A 14,025-nucleotide genomic window follows, 5' to 3' on the forward strand; every position below is an offset into this window, starting at 1 on the left:
GGGAAACCTTTCCCTACAGCATTTCAAGGATAAATTTTCACACATGTTTATATCTTTCCTCATTTCCTCTAAAACTGTTCACTCATTATTCCTTGTCCAATAACCATCACCTATCCCCTTCTCCTCAGAGAAGAGGACCCTGAAGTCATGACCCAAGCCGAAATCAAGAGCCTGCCACTTAATCAACTGAGCCACCCAGGCGCCCCCACAATCTGCATATACATATTACACATATGAAATATTATCTAATAAAACATTTTAATCAAACTGTATTAAACACTTCATAGAAAGTTTCCTTATTTTAATTCCTTCATTGTTATGAAAAATAATCCTAAAAATGTGCACAAGTCAAATGATATTATAAATGCTCCAAAGAGGTTATGCAAGATCCCTTGACAATTAAATGTAATTACTATTTTGCAATCTTTTCTATGTATTTTTGCCTTAATTCACAAACACCGTTTGATACAGAGATAATTAAGATACAGTTCCTGTACTATAAGCATGGATATATAAGAGAACTAATGACCATAATATGATGTGAGAAGAGCTCCATGAGAGCCAGTTACAGGATACAAAGGGGGTACAAAAAGGGGCATCTAACTCAATCTGAGGCCAGGGTCTTCCAAAAGAAGAAAGCATCTGGGCTGTCTTAATGAACAGAAAAAGCTGGCCAGATGAATGAGAAGTGAAGGTCGTGGAGGCATAGGCACCTGCAACATGTAAAAGCAAACAGTGAGAAGCAAAGTGAGCGACGGTCCTGCAGGTAGTTTGGTATGACTGGACCACATGGTAAGTGTGAAGGAGTGGTGGGAGATGAGCCCAGAAAATGAGGCATTAGCCAGATCGTGAAAAGTCTTGCCAAATGTGCTAAAGATTTTAGAAATTCCTGGAAGACGATTAGGAGTCTTTGAAGGATTTTTAAGGAGAGTGGTATGTTCACATTTGTATTTTAGAAATTTAGGGCAATGTTGATATGTAATAAGGTTGAAAATAAGAGGGAAGTAGTTTATAAGAGACCATCATAACCCGAATCATTAATTACAAGAGTCAAAACAAAAGCCTTGGTACCAGAAAGGAGGTGGATTTCAAGATTAAGAAATAACTATCAATAGAATTTAGTGACTGACAATGTTGGGTAAGTGAAGGAGAAAAGTGAGTCTAGTATAACTAGATTTTTGCTTGGATTTGCTGCCATTTATCAAGACGAGGAATGATGAAAAAGGGTCAGGTTTGCAATGGCAAATGAAGTTGTTAAGGATATCTGCAGCTTAAAGTCTGACATGACATCAAGAGAGATTTAGATGTCCAATAAACAGTAAGAAATGAGGACGTGGGAATGCGAAGGCAGGGTTGGACCAGAGATACAGACTTGGAATCAATACTGTATGTGTGAGAGTTGAAATGATGAGGAGTAAAGGTAACCAAGGAAGGGTGTTTGGAGCAAGAAGGCTACAGAGAACCCTAAAGAAGGGTCAACATTTGAGGGACTGGAAAAAAAAAAAGAGGATTCTGAAAGAGATTAAGGAACAAATTAGGTGTTAAATATCAAAAGATATCTCTGGAGTTTTGTGAATATTATGTATTTACTTTAGATTTAGTTTTTCTTAAATAAAGATCATGACCCCAAAGAAGGAGGGAAGAGAGGAAGGAAGGCCATAGTCTAAGCCAAAATTCCATGAGCACTGACAAGCAATTTTATTAAATTGACTTCTTACTTTTCAGTAGGACGAAGTTCATGAATAACTGCTAAGAGCTTCAACAGCACCTGTAGTTTTCCAGACTCTTCCTCAGTAAACATGAGAGGGTTGTAATCAGCAGGGAACACATCTACCAAACCTTCATATAGACTCCTTTCTTCATTTCCATCCCAAGTTGAGCTGTATTCTTTTTCCTATTCAAAAGGATGATTGTTAACACTGGTTCGTGTCTGTTAATTAGGAGGGGGGAAAATGCTAAAATTATGGGCAGGGGGAGTGAAGATTAATAGCTACCTGAAAAGAAGACCAAGCTATTATGTAAATCTTTATAAGTTACTGATTTGGTCATTTTTGAAAAAGGTCACGTGCATCCTACTGAGTTAATTACAGAGCAGTTCTGCTGTACCCTAGTGCAGGCAATCTTCACCCTGCAAGGGCAGCACTGCTGCCCATGTGTTCCTTGGGAAGAGGAAGGGGGATAGCAGAGAAATAAGAGGAAACTAGGGTGCAAATAGTGATACAACATTTGTTCTCTCCAAAACCTGAGATTTCTCATCTGTAAGGCCTCTTTTTCTCTCTTTTCTCCTTCCCTCTATTACTTTTCTTTCCTGATTTGTGGGCTTCTCATAGCACCTCCTAAGTCATACTCAGAATCAAGCCTAAGAGTTTACTCAATCTTAACAATTTCTTCTGCCTTAGGAACAATTCTGCCTAAGTTAACAGAGAAATACATTCTTATACTATTTTTGTTTATATTACCAACAGTTTTTTAGAATAATTTTATTCCAAAGTGATTATCAGCACCTCTGAAGTTTCTCCTCCAAAAGTGCCTAGCTGACATGTGAATACTTAACCAGAAATACACTTATTAATAACTACATCACTTTTTAGATTAAACTTCTGAGACTGGCTGGTCTCCTCCCTCTCTTCCACATTTACTGGATTGATCACTGTTCCTGAAACTTTGTTCAACCTACTCCACCTGCCTGGAAAGCTTCCTCATTTTCCTATCCAATTATCTCAATCCTATAAATACTTAAGGACCCAATACAAATTCTACCTGATTATTTATAAACCCTTTTTGGGGGGAGGTGGCAGACACTGACTCTTAAACTTTATGGGTACAAAGTACATTTCAGTTTTGACCTTATTTGAGAAGTTAACTATATACTTTATTATACTTCCCTATGTTTTCATGTGTGTTATATTCCCTCTTTAATAATTCCAGGAACAGGGGTGCCTGGGTGGCTCAGTCGGTTAAGCATCGGACTCTTGATTTTGGCTCAGGTCCTGATCTCAGAGTCCTGGGATCAAGCCCCACCTCAGGCTCCACATTCAGCAGGGAATCTTCTTGGATTATCTCTCTCCCTTTACCAACCCCCCCAGCCCTGCTCACACACAGGCTCTTTCTCTCTTTCAAATAAATCAATCAATCTTTTAAAAAAAATAATTCCAGGAACACCTTAAGGGCAGTGACCCTTGAAGTGTAAGATGCTGGGCACAAAGTACTAATTTTAATTTGGCTTATTCCTAAAATACAGCAATAGTTGGGTAAAGTCACTTGATTAAAAATACCTGGAACCCTAAGATATTAATATTACTGGGATATACAAGGGGAAAGAGATGGATGCTGGCTGCTTCAGATTAGGTCTGCTAAAATGCCAACACCTTGGAGAGGTCACCAAAGGACCACAGACAGACCCAGGATCTAGTCCACAAATTTTCATGTTCAGAAACTGAATATGGTTAAGCTCTAGACAAATGAGCCATACTAAGTATCAAATTAAGAGACTAAGTCAGAATATAAATTTATTCTCAAAGGAGACCCACCTATTTAAACCAATTGGTCTATGCATTCTGTCATATGAAACCAAAAGGCAAGCCAAATCATTACCAGAAAGTTGTCTTACGAATATTAAATCAAAATACAAGGGAGATGGTGATTTTATGGCCTAAGTTTTTAGCCAGGAACACGTAACCAGAATTCCCTGGGGAATCACTTTTTCCAAATCCTCATACTTGGGTCCTACTCTCTTTCTTTTTTTTTTTTTAAGATTTTATTTATTTATTTGAGAGAGAGAGAATGAGAGATAGAGAGCACGAGAGGGAAGAGGGTCAGAGGGAGAAGCAGACTCCCTGCTGAGCAGGGAGCCCGATGCGGGACTCGATCCCGGGACTCCAGGATCATGACCTGAGCCGAAGGCAGTCGCTTAACCATCTGAGCCACCCAGGCGCCCCTACTCTCAGGTTCTCAATCAGTCCATATGGGTTGAGGCCTGGACAAATGTAGTTTTTTTGTTTGTTTTTTAAAGATTTTACTTATTTATTTGACAGAGACAGACACAGCAAGAGAGGGAACACAAGCAGGGGGAGTGGGAAAGGGAGAAGCAGGCCTCCCGCCAAGCAGAGCCCAATGCTAGGCTCGATCCCAGGACCCCCGGATCACGACCTGAGCCGAAGGCAGACGCTCAACAACTGAGCCACCCAGGCGCCCCAAGGACAAATGTAGTTTTAAAACCTTTCCAGAGTATAATGCATAAGACCCCTAATTAAGAATCAACTAATAGGGGCACCTGGGTGGCTCAGTCGTTAAGCATCTGCCTTCAGCTCAGGTCATGGTCCCAGGGTCCTGGGATCGAGCCCCACATCAGGCTCCCTGCTCGGCGGGAGGCCTGCTTCTCCCTCTCCCACTCCCCCTGCTTGTGTTCCCTCTCTCGTTGTGTCTCTCTCTGTCAAATATATAAAATCTTAAAAAAAAAAAAAAAGAATCAACTAATAGATAATATCTTTATGCTAGGACAGTCTGATGTATCACCTCCATCACAGGGATTTACCAGTTAGCCCTCTCAGATCAGCTAGTCACGGCACTCATTCTTCTGACTCTCTGTAGTCAAAATGCTTTCATTATCAATTAATCCTTTTTTTGGTTATATTACACTCACATTTCCTGAAAAGAAACCCATCACCCTGACTGAACTTGGGGGAAAAAAACTAGTTTCAACAGGAATATATTTACAAAAACACGGCTTAAACTTAATGCTTTATACACGTGGAATGCTCGTTTCAGGCATTTTCTAGCGATCTTCATTTGCTATGGTGTTAGAGGAAAGGCTTTACCAAACAAGTCTCAGATTGTAAATTATGTACCCTCTTTGAAGCTTGTAGTATCCTATGCCTATTACTGGTTAACTGGTGCATTCTGGACTGCCTTTTAAGGAAGAATTGGGGCTTCTATTTTTGCTGGGCATCATGCCCAAAGGGTTTAATTTTTATCACTGTATATAAAATCTGCTTCTTAAAAAGGTGATTAATAAATTATCATCCTACCTACTTAAAAGTTACAGACTTCTCCTATGATAAACTATGTAAATATAACTCATTTAGGATATGGTAGAATTCTGGTAGAACACTCCATTTTTAAGTATATAACTATTGACCTCAAGCATAATGCAGCACCCACAGGTTTTCTTTCATTTTGTTTGCAAATTATGCTTTTACTTTTTAAAGAAAAAATAAAAGAATAAAAGTTGTTTATTTAATAAAATGTTAAGCATGCGCTGGGGATAAGAGAGTATTAAGAGTTACTGTGTAACTTCTATGGCCAGGCATTCTGCTAGGTTCTTTCCATACCATTTCATCAAGTTGCCACAATAACATCCGGAAGTTATTATTGTCTCTGCTTTAGAAATAAGAAAACTAAAGGCTCACAGATGTAACTTGACCATGATTAAATTTGTCGTTAAAGAACTGGTAAATAGTAGAATGGGGACTAATACCCAGTTCTAACTCCAAAACAGAAAACTCTCACTGAACTCCAAACTGCCTTATGTCTGTTAACTATCCAAATGGTTCGTTCAACTATACAACCATTAAAAATCACACTTGGAGAAGATACCTAATTTGAGAAAACGTTCATGATTTATTTAGTGAAAAAAGTAGATTTTAAAATAGTAAGCATAGGGGCACCCGGGGTAGCTCAGTCGGTTAAGCGGCTGCCTTTGGCTCAGGTCATGATCCCAGGGTCCTGGGATCGAGCCCCACAATGGGCTCCTTGCTCAGCGGGGAGCCTGCTTCTCCCCTGCCTGCCATTCCCCCCTGCTTGTGCTTGCTCTGTCAATCTCTCTCTCTTTCTCTCTGTGTCAAATAAATAAATAAATCTTTAAAATAGTAAGCACAGCATTATTAAAATTAAGTTTCTCGGGGCGCCTGGGTGGCTCAGTTGGTTAAGCGACTGCCTTTGGCTCCGGTCATGATCCTGGAGTCCCAGGATCGAGTCCCACATCGGACTCCCTGCTCAGCAGGGAGTCTGCTTCTCCCTCTGACCCTACCCCCTCTCATGTGTGCTCTCTCTCTCTCAAATAAATAAAATCTTTTAAAAAATAATAATAATAATAAAATAAATAAATAAATAAATAAAATTAAGTTTCTCTAGACCAAGATTATATATGCATATCTTTGAGCCCCTGTTCCCTCAACAAAAAGTGGGGATAGTAAAAACAATACTTATTCCATAGAGTTTTATAAAGAATAAACAATACTAGAAAAGCCTTTAGTGTTTGGTACATAAGTCCTTATTAAGTATTGGCTAAGATTATTAATACCAAAATATGGGGTTTTTTTCTGGCTAGAGAGCTTTATTTCTTTCTAATAAATTCTTAAAGTGTTGCCAGGCCATAAGACATAAAATTTTAAGGCTTTGATATAATTGCAAACCTTCTTTCAGTTGTACCAATTTATATTCTAACCAGCAGATGACTTTTATTTTCTTCTGATTTTCTGAATTTTATAAATTTCATACGAATTGAATGTATCATGTATTACTTTTATAATGGGAAAAATTAAATTTTCAATGATAAATTTTATATTTGTCTGCACCAAACAAAACTGACTGGCTATATAAAATAGGGAGAGAAAACACAGCAAAGTATTAGACGAGAGGGGCACCTGGGTGGCTCAGTCGTTAAAAGTCTGCCTTCGGCTCAGGTCATGATCCCAGGGTCCTGGGATCGAGCCCCGCATCGGGCTCCTTGCTCAGCAGGAAGCCTGCTTCTCTCTCTCCCACTCCCCCTGCTTGTGTTCCCTCACTCGCTGTCTCTCTCTCACTGTCAAATAAATAAATAAAATCTTAAAAATAAAAAGTATTAGACGAGATACCAAAGGGCATGGGGCAAATTCTAGAAGGCAGTGCCTCACATCCATTTCACCCCTACTTTAGTATGAATATGGACAGTCTCTCAACAAAGGGAAGACTGGATAAGTTGTACAGATGAAATATATCGGAGAGGCCATAAAGCTTTTGGAAAACCCACAAATGCAACTCCTGGGATTGGCCCAATCTGTCCTCTTAGATTCACATGACACAGAACCCTTAGCTCATATCCTTGACACAGTCTCACATACTACTTACCTTTATAGAGTTGAACAACAGGCAGGGGTGGTTGCACAGTTTTTTCAGAGCTCCTATACATATTAGATGAGGACTACTTCCCAACAACCCTTGAAGGCAGAACCTGACAGCCTGAGAATTCAACAGCTTTCGATAAAGCTCAACCTGTAGCGGTCCTGGTCGGCAAAAGACTACATTCTCTATTTTAGGTGGAAGATATTTATTTATGACTTCTTGGGTTCTTCTAAGGATAAAGAGTCCAGTGAGGCAAGTAAGTTCAGCTGCTCTTTTCTCTCCTAACTCCTTTTCTTCCTATGGAAAAATCGCAAACTTAAAGGTGTTATAAACAAAGAATACTTGTAACTAAAAAGGAATATTAAACATCTTATAATAATAAACCATTTACTAATTATGTCCCTTCAGATTTTTTTTTTTTTTACAGAATAAATGCAGTATGAGTTTGGGATAGAAAAACCAACCACCATCTCTTTAAAGTTTCAGCATAATCATTTAATTAAATGAACCAGTCTCCTAATCCTTGTTTGGCTACTGGCACATTGAGAGCCATCAGAAATCAACAATCTACAAACTAAATTATTCTAAAAGTAAGCTTTTATGTGAAGACTATCATGGTACATAAGTCTTAAAATCATCAACAAAGAACTAATTCAGCAAATTCTTGGAAGCAAATATTTTGACAAGTTATTGATCCTAAAATTAAACCCACAAGAAATTACTGACACAAGGCACAGCTAATTCTTTCAAAATCATTACACATTGTTCATTAGAAATGCTAGTTTCCAATTTGTCTGTTTCCTTTGGTTTGTTTCTAAATTTTTACCACAATACCTTAAATCAGAATACCATATGAGTGAAATATATGTTTAAATTCTCTTTTGAGTATACATAACTTCACAGTGAAGATTAAAATAAAATCCCATATGTATATATTCATTTCTATATAAATCATAAAAAATTCCCACATGATGTAATGAGTAGCATAAATAAAAATTTAAATTTAATTCTTTGTGAAGTACCTAGTGAAGTACCTACTTATGATTTTTTTAATGTGATATTTCCTAAAATAAAGAATGCAGGAAGAGTTGAAGACTGATGAATCACTAAACTCTACCTCTGAAACTAATGATACATTATATGTTAATTAATTGAATTTAAATTAAAAAAATTAAAAATAAATAAAAATAAATACTGGAAAAATAAATAAAAATTTAAAAAAATTAAAATCATAAAAAATTCCCCTATTTTAAAACTATTTTCAACTTTTATTACAAAAACATAGGTTCATTGAAAACAAATAGGTTCATTGAGGAAAAGCAAGAAAATAGTTATTTAAAATTAAGAAAATTAAAACCTACTTTAATCAACCAGAAAAAACCACTGCTATCATGACTTTATATCTATCTTCCAAGTCTTTTTTCTTTATGTCAATCTGTAAATGTATTTGACATTTTATTTTTATTTTTATTTTCCTGTTTGTAACAAAAACAGACCTCTACAGTTGAAGCTTCATGGGAACAAGGCACCTGTCAGTTTGGCTCTTCACTGTATTCCCTAAGATCTAACACTCTGAATTTGGCACACTACAGGTGTTTAACATATATATGTGTTAGGTAAATAAATGAATGTGATTTTACTTTTAAATAATGTATGATGGATATTTTCCATGCTATTAAATATATTCATGTAATTATTTTGTATAGTTCCTGGTTCATGGGAAATGCTCAATAAATATTTGCTATCATTTTATTAATTCTGAGACTTTTTTTATACTTTAACTTCTCTGATATAGATTGTTTTTTATAAGCAATGCCTTCTTATAATTGATAGCACATTTTCCTTAGTGGTTCATAAAATAGTGATGCATATAATTGATATTATTTTAGATTCCATGAAATACATTGTGTATACAACATGCAGACTCTGCTTTAACCATTTTCCTATCTTTAGAAATGTCTGTTTCCAATGTTTCCTTATACTTTTCTATCCTTACAGCTAAATCTTTAAGCACATCTATGATTATTTCTCTATAATAAATTCCTAAAAGTGGTATTGCCACACCACAAAATATATACAATTTTAAGGCTTTTGATACATGCTGCCCAACTAGTCTCCAGTTGTACCAACTTACATTCCAACCAGTAGAGGACAGTACTCTCATCTATACTTGCTATTCCTATGTATATTGAGCCAACTAAAACACCAATAGAAGAGTATAAAAGTTATTTTATGGTTATTTTGGTTTACTTTTTTCAATACCAGTAAAATGAATATTTTTATGTTTACTGTCATTTATAATTCTTTGTGAAGTACCTACTTATGATTTTTTTAATGTGATATTTCTAAAATAAAGAATGCAGGAAGAGTTGAAGGATTGTGGGAAAATAAAGAATTCACTAATTTAATTTTTCCTGAATTAAATAATGCCCAAGTTATGGATGACTTTCCTGGGCATACTGCTTTTTTTAACTTTTATACAAGTAAATTATACCTCAGAAGCAGAAGGCTGTCTTGATATAATGATGGGTTCTTCATATATTTTTCTGTAAGATGACAAAGAGCCTAATATTCCTGGATTTACAAAATCAATTAATGCAAAAAATTCTTGAAGATCATTCTGAACTGGAGTACCTAAACAAAGAAAAAAGTGATAAAAAGGTCAAGTTTGTGTTTTACAGTCACAGGGGTTTGCAGAACATTGTACTCTCTTCCCTAAGAAACTAAAATAAAGGCTTTAGAACTGAGAAAGAGCAGCCAAACCCAGCTGAACAAAAAATATTAAGAATCAAATAAATTTTTAACTCTGGTTTTAACTGTGTACTAAATTCAGCATAGTGGCTGCATACAGGCTCTGGAGTCTGACTAGCCTGGGATCAAATTCCACCTGTATCATTTACTCTGAGTGACCCTGAGCAAGTTACATTACATACCTCAGTTGATTTCTATAAAATGCAGCTCCTAGAGTTTGAGGATCAAATTGGTTAATCCATATATAAGAACAGTGCCTAAAGCACAATAAATGTTCCATAACTGTTAGTGATTCTTAATATTATTATAACTGTGATTCTGGACAAGTTTCTTAAGCTCTTTAAGTTAAATTCAGAATTTTTTCACTTATAAAAGTGGGAAGATAACAGTTTCCCAGTGGTATTACAGTGAAAAGCAGAGACTCTGTATGCACACTATAGCACAGTGCCTAACATTTAGTAAACACTCAGTGAATGGCACCTATTACCTTTCAAAGTTTTCAGATCAGACTGAGATCTTCACTAATCCTAAAGGTTGACACAAATGGATTAATATACCATACCATTGCATATATTACATACTCAATAACTTTTGCTAACTAATTTTCAAAGAAACATTAGCATGTTTCAATGATTATATCAAAAGAACATGTAAATCAGCACAGTCCAACAGTATACTTTCAGATGACATTCAAATAACAGAATAGAAAAAGTTGTCCAAAAATATAAAGAAGAGATAATATAAGAGCTATATATAAGAGGTAAATAAAAATGCACTTTCTCATTAACATAGACAACATAAATTTTACAATGCCAGGGAATTTAATGATTGCTTCCCACAAAATTAAATGGGTCAACTCCTGGACCAATGCTTATTAATTTTTTTAACACATCTAGTCAGTTCTAAATTTTTGGACCAATAGTAGAAAGAATTAGAGAAAATATATTTATGTTGGTATGTATTTTGTTAATAAGCCTTTAAATGAATTTCCCTGACGATGACTAATAAAGATACGCAGAATGAAAAGGGCAAGAAAGAAAGGGGAAACAAAGGTATAAGGATCCTTATGGCTGGCTTCCAGACATTTACCCAACCCCAGCTAACTAATCCAAGCCACTCATGATAGTCCGATCCCATTTGCCAATAATAGATGCAGGGAAGGATTTGTGTCTTAGACTGGGTTCTCCAGGAGCAGAGCCTAAGACAGGGATTTGGCTATACAACATTTATGGAGGGAAAGCTCTCAGGAGAAAGAGAATAATGGAATCAGAGAATAGCAGGGGAAGAAACTAAGCAAGGATGGCCTCCTTGAGCCTGAGATAAATTATAGCAAGGCTCAGAACATAAATTGTACCATAAAGTTGGTACTGAAATTACCCTAAGGCAAGGGCTCTGGCATTTTCCACTTACCTCTATATGAGTCAACCATTGACCAAGTTACAGGGGAGAGTGGAAGCTCTCATTCAAACAACGATAATTCTCCAGAAATTGGAAGGGCCACACAAGACCAAAGTGAGTTGTGGGAGGAAAGCTACATTGAGCTACTCAGGCCTGATTCTAGTCTAGGCTAAAAAGAAGCGAGTAGAAAAAGATTCTTGTATTTACATATAGGCCATCCCACCTTTCCAGTCTGGGCCAGCAAGTTCAGCCAGCAATAAATTATGTGCATTCAGCATATACATATAAAAACAAGGGATATGAGTGCCTGGGTCGCTCAGTCGTTAAGCGTCTGCCTTCGGCTCAGGTCACAATCCCAGGGTCCTGGGATGGAGCCCAGCATTGGGCTCCCTGCTCCGCGGGAAGCTTCTCCCTCTCTCACGTCCCCTGCTTGTGTTCCCTCTCTCAATGTGTCTCTCTCTGTCAAATGAATAAATAAAATCTTTAAAAAAAAAAAAAAAGGAATACTTATATTAAGCATTTACCATGTGTCAGGTAGTCTTCCAAAAACTTTATGTGAATTAACTCCTTTGACCTTCACAATAACTCTATGAAGTAGATGGTATTATAATCCTTATTTCATAGATAAGGAAACTGAGGCAAAGAGAAGTTAAATAACTTGCCCAAAGCTATACATATCACCCTAAGGAACCAAGCAGAGGCAGTCCACACCCATCTCCTAGATTCTTTACCATGATACCACTGTATTTATTTTTCAAATACTTCAAAATCTAAGTTGCAGAAAATTACATAGGGATTTGAAAATTCAGAATCCTACCAAAACTCAATTACCATAGGTTTTTTTAGTATGCATTCCATCCAGCACCACCAATTCTTTGGATGCCAAGCATATTACAAATCTTGTATGGTAAGTAGGCAAAAATTCTATCATATCATCCCCAAAGTAAATACTGACCAGTTAGAATTACTCTTTTCTCACAAGAGAGGCTAATTAGGGCTGTAGTTGTCTTAATGGCACTGTTCTTCAAACGATGCCCCTCATCACAGATTAGAAGATCAAATTTTACATTCTTAATTTGATCCAAAGAACGAAGTAACATTTCATAACTGATGATAAGAACAGAATAAAATGGAGATTTGGTGAATTCTTCTACTTTATGGTCCTAAAAAAAAAAAAAGATAGTATCTAACAAATCATGGACTAAAACTATAAAATCAAATTCAAGCAGCATATTCTTGACAGACATTAATTAGAATGTTAACTAAAAGCCAAATTGTAAGCCAAGATGCTATTTTTATGCAAGGAAGTTGGAGAGTTATATGCACTTGAAAAACTACCCTACAAACAGTGAAAACTGCAGTGTTGATTTGAAAAGCAAAGAGATTTAGAAAATGACCAAAGATGAACTGTTATAAGTCTCCTACCTGATCAACAGGAAATATCTTGATTCTTTCACTTCCTAGCCATTTTTGAAATTCCTTCTTCCAATTATTCACCAAGCTTCCAGGTGTGACAATAAGCGTCTTCTTTATTACTGGCTTGCCACCATAGGGTCCCTGACACTGTAGAGTCCAGATGAGTGAAATACATTGCAGCGTTTTCCCTAAACCCATTTCATCAGCAAGAATAGCTCCACATCTTCCATTCACTCTGTTAGAAATAATTATATTTCTTTTAGTCACAATAGGAAAATATTTTATGCCCCTAATACCGTCATTTATTAGTCAAGAACCAAAAGCTGGTATTTTGTAATTAGGACAAACTCTACCCCCCCAAACCCTATATCTAGATTTTCATGCAGCTCATTTACAATAATCTCTCTTTTGAATCTTTGATAATTATATTCATTATATATTTACTGTCAACTAAATTACTAAAACAAATCTGAAATTCGACAGTTAAATCTAAATCATGTTACTATCGTATGTATATATTTAGAGACTAGAAATGTATCCCAATTTTATATCTACATTTGAATAATTTAACTATAACTGTGCTTCTCATCACTAACAGTTGAGCAATTTTTATCAGGTTCAGCATATCACATCTAAACAGTTTAAACTACACTGCAATCTTAACCAGAAAGATCTGTTGAGCTATATTTATGATTCTCTGGCAGTAAATGAAGTCCTCAATCATCGTGCTCTCTGCACTGTAAAAAAAAAAAAAAAACTAAATATTGATCTAATATATGTAACTTGGTAATAGTCTTATCCTACTCACTTAATGCAATTTAAAATTAAATATTATAAAGAATATTATTAATAAGGGGCATGTTTACATCACTTTGTAGCTATTAAAGCTCTTCGATATATATATGTTTATATATATATATATTTTAAAGATTTTATTTATTTATTTGAGAAAGAGAGGGAGACGTGGACTCCCCACTGAGCAGGGAACCCAATGCAGGGCTCGATCCCAGGACCCCGGGACGATGACCTGAGCTGAAGGCAGATGCTTTACCAACTGAGCCACCCAGGCACCCCTATTTATATATCTTTTAAAAAGTTACAAAGTCCAAAGGAATTAAGGATAGTACCAAAAGTAAGTACAGTGTTCTTTCTCTGACTTACTTCACTTAGCATAATACTCTAGTTCCATCCGTGTCATAGCAAATGGCAAGATTTCATTCTTTTTTATGGCTGAGTAATGTATTCCATTGTGTATATATACATCTTCTTTATCCATTCATCAGTCGATGGACACTTGGGCTGTTTCCATAATTTGGCTATTGTAGATAATGCTGCCATAAACATTGGGGTGCAGGTATG

The 14,025-nt window shown here is 36.1% G+C and overlaps 1 protein-coding gene across 6 annotated transcripts in view; it reads right to left on the minus strand.

Annotated features, from left to right (window-relative positions):
• The window catches only part of RAD54B (RAD54 homolog B), an 81,145-nt gene that overhangs the window by 11,587 nt on the left and 55,533 nt on the right, over positions 1-14,025 (minus strand). For all 6 annotated transcript variants that reach the window (XM_025870843.2, XM_025870842.2, XM_025870841.2 and 3 more), the window contains 5 exons: positions 12,676-12,901; positions 12,206-12,413; positions 9,596-9,735; positions 7,108-7,398; positions 1,719-1,894 (listed from right to left, as the gene is read on the minus strand). In XM_025870843.2, coding sequence (XP_025726628.1) covers positions 1,719-1,894; positions 7,108-7,398; positions 9,596-9,735; positions 12,206-12,413; positions 12,676-12,901 — 1,041 coding nt within the window. The remainder of the gene's footprint in view (positions 1-1,718; positions 1,895-7,107; positions 7,399-9,595; positions 9,736-12,205; positions 12,414-12,675; positions 12,902-14,025) is intronic.

This window comes from Callorhinus ursinus, unplaced genomic scaffold (genome assembly GCF_003265705.2).
Source record: "Callorhinus ursinus isolate GAN/ISIS: 27379988/994484 unplaced genomic scaffold, GSC_fseal_2.0 scaffold5, whole genome shotgun sequence".
Lineage (NCBI taxonomy): Eukaryota > Metazoa > Chordata > Mammalia > Carnivora > Otariidae > Callorhinus > Callorhinus ursinus.